Source organism: Triticum urartu, unplaced genomic scaffold, assembly GCF_003073215.2.
Source record: "Triticum urartu cultivar G1812 unplaced genomic scaffold, Tu2.1 TuUngrouped_contig_6933, whole genome shotgun sequence".
Lineage (NCBI taxonomy): Eukaryota > Viridiplantae > Streptophyta > Magnoliopsida > Poales > Poaceae > Triticum > Triticum urartu.
The window spans coordinates 1-7,207 of NW_024117735.1; the positions used below are offsets into that span (position 1 = coordinate 1).

Consider the following 7,207-nt stretch of genomic DNA (forward strand, 5'->3'; position numbering starts at 1 on the left):
GGCTAGGTGGGGCACCACACGGGCCGGCACAGCACCACTTGTTTAGTAAACATGCCCCCATGGGCCAGGCCGGGCACAATTATGGTGGGCCGAGCCGGGCCGGCTTGTTTGGCCTACCGTGTTTCACAAAAACAAACTAATGATGGGTTGAACAGGCGAGCAATTAGTTAACGAGCGCTTCTTTGGGAGCCTCGCAACGATCAGCGCCATTTGGCGCGTTCTCAGACATTTGTCACGTGTCGTGCTCTGGATGCTCCCTTTGAATTTTGTTTTTTTATTTTTCCGCACGTGTTTTCGGCTTTTTAAACTGTTTTTTTGGGTTTTTTCGACGTTTTGGTTTTTTTTGTCTTTCTTAACTTTTCGATCAAAAAAAATTCGAATTTTTTTTTTCATGAAAAAACGCGTTTTCTTTTTTTTTTCTTTCATGAAAGTTACGGTTTTTCTTCCGCGAGAGGCACGGTTGTGCTTTAACGAGAGTCACCGCTGTGCCTCTCAGAAACAAAAAAAAACGCGTTTTCTGTTTTTTTTTCGTTCGTGAGAGTCACGGTTTTGCTTCCGCGAGAGCCACGGTTTTGCTTTCGCGAGTCACGGCCGTGGCTCTCGGAAACAGAAAAAAAAACATGTTTTCTGTTTTTTTTTCTTACACGAGAGTCATGGTTTTGCTTCTACGAGAGGCACGGTTGTGATTTTGCGAGATGCACGGGCGTGCCTATTTCGGAAAGGAAAAAAAACCGTGCTTCCGGTTTGGTTTTCTCGCCCGGTTTTTTCGTAAAAAAAAAGTTCGTCAAAACCTATCAACATGGGACTCTAGTTTTGAAGATCTTGACGCGAGGAATTCAACGGTGAAAACGATTCGAGATTTGGACGCACGGTTTAAGAGATAAAACGTTTTGAATAAACAAATCTAAAAAAAAAGAAAACTCCCGGATTCCGACAAGTGGCGCGCTGCATGTGCGCCACTTGTCACGACCTGGAAAAGTGTAGTGGTCTTTGCAACGAGTACCTTTTAATCAGTGATTTCGTTAAACAGTGTCGTGCATGCCTCGGTCGTATCGGATGCAAAAGAGAAAGGGGCGGACTGTGGAGACACTGAGGCGAGGTTGAAGACCGACACAGATAAGAGTGAGCTGAGACAGTGATGGGTTGCCGTAAAGCGAAAGGGTCTTACTACTACTTGAAACTAAGGATTAAACCAACGCGAGGTCAAAAATATTCTCTCCTGCTTTCGATGTCAGTGTCGTGCATGCCTCGGTCGTATCGGATGCAAAAGAGAAAGGTGCGGACTGTGGAGACACTGAGGCGAGGTTGAAGACCGACACAGATAAGAGTGAGCTGAGACAGTGATGGGTTGCCGTAAAGCGAAAGGGTCTTACTACTACTTGAAACTAAGGATTAAACCAACGCGAGGTCAAAAATATTCTCTCCTGCTTTCGATGTAGCAGCTGTCAGAGCCACGCCTCGAACTATCGACGATGCGGCGTCCGTCAAACAGAAACAAAAGATGGTGTGCTGCAGGAGCAGGACACACTGCCCTTGCTGGCCCCTGGGACCTGGATGGTGCTCGCTCGGCGGATCGAAGCCTGCAATTCCGTCGTTGATGGAGATGAAGCTCGCTGGTTCTGGCAGAGATATCTACTGACGTGTTTGGGATCCTGAGCTGCGGCGATAGCCGCCGCCCACCGCCTGTTCATATGCTACCGGTTGATCTTTTGGTCTTGCCGCCGGTGTGGTTTGACGGGCTGGGATCGATCGTCCGTTGTGCTGCATGTAACTAGCCTTTGCTGCTTGTTTACTTTCAGAACTTTCTCTATTTTTACCTTGCTTTTGTTTGCGGTGTACAAAGATGTCAATTTAGAGCCCGGGTGTCCTCGATGAGCGCTTTATTTTAAATAAAAAAACCATGTGTGGAATTGCTTTAGCATTAAAAAACGAAATATTTAAAATAAAGTGCTCACTGACACCTGTAGCTGCAAAAACCCTATTGATGCATATTTCTTGAGTCCCATTCTGATAATCCTACACCTACGAAGTGGCTATGAAGGCCTATGTTATTTCCATCCCATACACCTCTCTCGCCCCCTGATTTTAACACGGTGGGCCCGTTCCCTCTAACCGATCCAATAATTTTTCTTCACGATGTTGTTTACGTTGAACCCGTAACAGACCTTACGTAGGTCTAGCATTGCCCGTCTCATTCTGCCAAACTGGAAACTCCCTTTACAGCAGGAACTCGTACTCAGATTTGTACACCTTTCAAACTTGTGCGCTGGATGCCGGTTACTCGTTGTCTATTTCGTTAGCTCCTCTCTTGACAGTGGAACCGGGCATAAACTCAGCATCAGTAAGAAAAAATGGGAGGAAAAATGGTGGTCGTGTCACTGCATTATTGGGGCCGGCCAGATTTGCTTTTCCGCCGATACCATAAATAATCCACAGACAAGGTTAGGTTACTGCCGAAAGGGGCGGCCTATGGTGGAGGGAGCCCACGCAAGAAAATTCCTTGTCCTTACCGAAGACGATCATCGGCATCGGTAGCGTGCGCTTCCAATCCATGGGTGTGGGCGCCATCCGACCAATTGCAACTTGCCTGCCTGCCCCTTCTCCATAGCGACAGTGCAGCGACCTTCCAGCTCAGTGCCCCAGTGAGCTGAACCCAGTCCAGTCCCGAGCGTGATCCATTAATGGGGGAGGCGACGGCGGCGGCGACGGTGGAGGCGGACGCGGGGGCGCCGCTGAGCAGCTGGGTGGTGGAGATGGAGAAGACGATCGGCGAGATGCACATCGACCCGGCGGCGGAGATGGCGCGGTGGAAGCGGCACTCCATCTACCGCGTGCCGGAGCGGATCAAGAACCTGCACAACAGCAAGGCGTACCAGCCGGAGCTGGTCTCGCTGGGGCCCTTCCACCACGGCGACCCGGAGCTGCTCCCGATGGAGGAGCACAAGCGCCGGGCCGTGGTGCACCTCGTCAAGCGCTCGGGGCGGCCGCTGCGGGAGTTCGTGGCCGCCGTGGCGGAGGTGGCGCAGCAGCTGCAGGACGCCTACAAGGACCTCGGCGACGAGTGGCGCGGCGCCGGTGAGAACCGGGACCGCTTCGTGCAGCTGATGGTCACCGACGGGTGCTTCCTGGTGGAGGCGATGCGGATGGACGCGCTGCGGGGAAAGGTGCACGAGGAGTACGCGCCCAACGACCCGGTCTTCAGCAAGTACGGCTACCTCTACCTGTGGAACTACATCCAGTCCGACATGGTCGTCGTCGAGAACCAGCTGCCGCTCCTCCTCCTCCAGAGGCTCCTCATTGTCCTCGATCACCACAAATATCAGGTACTTTTCGCTCCTTCATTCATCCCCCTTGCAAGCACTAGTTTCCTTCCGTCCGTAGTTTGCCAATGAAATCCCGATCGATCCACCAGATTCAAACCGGCAATAATGACTTCACTGATAGATTTACTTAAAGTACTGCTACCGTTGATGCGATCTGCATTGGAGTAGTTGGATTTGACAATAATGTCTTCACTGGCAATAGATTTATTTATTCAAGGAATTGATTCGACTGAGTGGATTGGTTGCTGGATTCAGTTTAAGTGGCGTAGAAGCATCGCTCAGTGAGTGTCGTTGCATGCCGACCTGGACAGGAACAGAAGGAGACATGACATGCTTGATTGGCAGGCTGCAAAGGGGAGCCAGCCAAACGCTTGTGTGAAAGTGATATCTTACTTGAAACTTTGAAAGAGAGGCATAGAGATAATTGAAAGATATTATCATGCACGGACAAACATACGCAGTATGCATGAAATACACGTGGATACTCACACGATAAACAACTTGATGCCGGGATAGAAGAACCGTTGTATATGTTTTTTTGTTGTGGCCTTCCTTCCGGCATCTAGTACAACGAAGACTTTTCTTGATTATTATAATGAACTTTAATGAAAAGGCTTGAACACTTATGCGATTGATAAGGATAAAATATTTCACACTGGCAGCTTATTTGTTCAGTCCGCAACTAAAAACATCTTATATTAACTTACAGAGGTCACGAGGACAGTGGCTTCAGTCTCACAAAGTTCTTTGGCAGGCATTGTTCTCGTGCATCGTCCCTGTGTTCTTAACACACTAGTACATATTACTAATAAGTATTACTTTCTTCGTCTCATAATATAAGATGTTATTACAATAATACGTATATTATATTATGGGACAGAAGGAGTACAACTTTGTACGCGTGAAATTTTTGGGAGAAAAACTTCAAAAAAGTATTACTATTACGGTATTACCCTGCGCCAGTCTCCACTACAGATTTTAGCTATACTCCTGATCAGATCAATAGCTTGAGCGCCATCTTCCAAATCCCAGCACCAGCACAGTTGTTCTCTTCTTCATGCTGAGCTGAGCAGAGCCGGGAACATTCCCTCGCCTTGGTCTCCATGATCTGGAGGCATTTGTCCAGCATCAGGACAGAGTGGCCTCCATCTTTTGAGCAAGCGCAACAGGCGTCGCCGCATCATCCGCAAACCAGACCAAACTGCATGGCCAAAAAATATGTCATTTATCAGTTTCCAAGTGGTTCACAACTCCACATTAATCCAGAAGAAATCATGTAAGCTAAAGCCTCTTTTCTTATTACACAACCAAGGACTTGCAACATTAACATAGCTGTCAAGCACAACAGGAACATCAACTATGACTCCCACTTCTTTCCAGGGTAGTGCCAATAACATCAAATTCAAAGAAACGGTGGCGAGTTTCTAATCTACAGCACAATGAGTATCTTTTATCAGGGATGTCTTGTCTCTCACACAAATTGTCTCTAATGAGCAATTTATTGTGTGACAAGAGCCTGTACCCTGGGGGGAACGATGGGTAATTTTCAAACAGCAGGGACAAAGATGGGGGTACTCCCCCCTGAAATTAATCACTACATAAAGAAACTGCGACTATGCAGGCCAGGACCATGTAATTGCTAGACCATCTGGTCCGGACAATCTGTACAAGGTCTTCCTGTTGCTGCATAAGTTTAGCATCAAAGCCCCTCCCAAAAGAGATCTTGATTTGAACCCCGTCCCAAATCTCGGCAATAGTGACATTAACCTCATTGCACACAAAATTTATGTCAAAGAACTGAATAGCTGAACTAAAATATTTGACTGACCGAAATAAAAATAGCCGCCTGCCAAGTTAATTTCACTACTCACTCCGATCCATATTACTTGTCGCGCAAATAGATGTATCTAGATGTATACATCATTTTGAGTGACAAATAACATGGATCGGATGGAGTATGACTTTACATGACATCGTGTGATTAAAATGATATTTCTCTATGAATTTTTTATACTTCAACTAGATTAATTTTTCTTTGCAATTGAACCAGATTAAACATTAACTAGTACTCCCTCCATCCGAAAAAGCTTGTCCCTCAAATAGATGTATCCAGCATCAAGTTAGTGCTAGATACATCCATTTGAGGGATAAACTTGGGACGAGCTTTTTCGGACAGAGGGAGTATATAAAATTATACATATACATGGTTGCACACGCCTACTTGTTGTCGTACTGGTCTTCATTAGCTGGTCTTGTCAACCGGGATGAAAATCCTTGTCTAGATCATCTTTCATCTTTGGCCGGATGTGGCGGTGATAACGTGAGAACGTTATTCCTTCTTGAAGGTGTTGCTGCAGAAGAAGTCGACTTAGTTGTAGGTGCTTATTTCATATCTTGTAATGGTTCGGTTGTGGCTGCTTTGTTTTGTACTCTGCTTACTAATTGATAAAAATGGATATGTGCAACAATGATGCAGAGACCGGGGGTTTGAACCTTGTGCGCTGGGACGTAGAACCCATTCCTGTTAAATTCATATTCCAGTTTGACGAGTTATTTTTTCAGGGGGATTTCTTTTAGGTGTAGACTTAGAATTCAAGCATGCCACCATGTTTGCTCTAAGAATTTGAAAATTCATATGTTCATCGAATAAAAAAAGATAGCTATACTCTCGGCCTTGAGGTGGCATAAGATTGTCATAATGCAGATTAATCAGAACATTATATATTGAACCTGTTAATATTATTACAAAGATATCATAGTCGGGTCATACACACGATGGAGATCAGAACAACCTTGTTAGTTCTAACTTTATGTCTAACTAATTTTTATAGAACGCTTCACGGGTGAGCAGGTTGGTGCTTGATTCTCTATGTCCGTGGCGCCGACACTTGGTTGGCATCAATCACCTTGGGCTCCACCCTCTCGACATCTTGTACACAAGCCTCACCCACGGCGACCATCAAGAACGCACCGGATCGACGGCGTATGTCATGCCCTCGGCGATGGAGATATACGAGGCCGGAATCCATTTCAGGGTGAGCGATACCGACAGCCTCCTCGACGTCCACTTCGAACGTGGCAAGCTAAGCATGCCGGCGATCAGGGTTGATGACAGGACCGAGAAGAAGTTTCTGAACGTGATGGCGTTCGAGCGGCTCCACCCCGGTGCTGGCAATGACGTGACGGCGTACGTGATCTTCATGGACAACATCATCAGCTCGGCCAAAGACGTGGCGCTGCTGAGATCCAAGAACATCATCGAGTGTGGGCTGGGCAGTGACGAGGAGGTGGCCAAGCTACTCAACAACACGCTCAACAAAGGAGGAGTGATGAGCCCGGCTAGCAGGCTCCACGACGTGCAGCGGCGGGTGAAGGCCCAGTGCACGATGAGGAGGAACAAGTGGCGAGCCAATTTCATACAGAGGTACTTAAGGAATCCTTGGGTGTTTATCTCACTTGTAGCCGCCGTCGTCCTGCTTGTGGCCACTCTATTGCAGACTGTGTATACTGTTTTGCCCTTCTATAAGATTATTTAGTACCACTTGAATATACCATGTAAGCTTTCTAATATTGAAGCATATATGTTTTGCCCAATTTGGTTCATGGACTCTCTCCCTTGTTTGTTTTATGAGTACCTACCTTGTCCCAATTTTTTTGGCCATATGCATCCCACCACCAACAACACCACGACGCTACAGATCAGAGTTACCGGTATTTGGGGAAAGCGTCTTACGTGCAATGTGTGCTCCAAGGACTCGCAGTCGCATACTTGCACGGACTCTCATTTTCTGCTCAAGCTCAACGCAGTGGTGGTGCATCATATCCATGCGTCAGAATAAATCCTGCACGCCATGGCAAGCCGTGTGCAGTTGACGTCTTGACGT

At 47.0% G+C, this 7,207-nt stretch overlaps 1 protein-coding gene across 1 annotated transcript; it reads left to right on the forward strand.

Moving 5' to 3' along the window:
* The first annotated feature begins 2,443 nt into the window (after positions 1-2,443).
* LOC125531284 (UPF0481 protein At3g47200-like) lies at positions 2,444-6,926 on the forward strand. Its single transcript, XM_048695697.1, has 2 exons — positions 2,444-3,323; positions 6,155-6,926. Exons 1-2 carry the CDS (start codon positions 2,682-2,684, stop codon positions 6,857-6,859), a joined length of 1,347 nt encoding a protein of 448 aa, XP_048551654.1. The 5' UTR covers positions 2,444-2,681; the 3' UTR covers positions 6,860-6,926.
* The last annotated feature ends 281 nt before the right edge of the window (positions 6,927-7,207 follow it).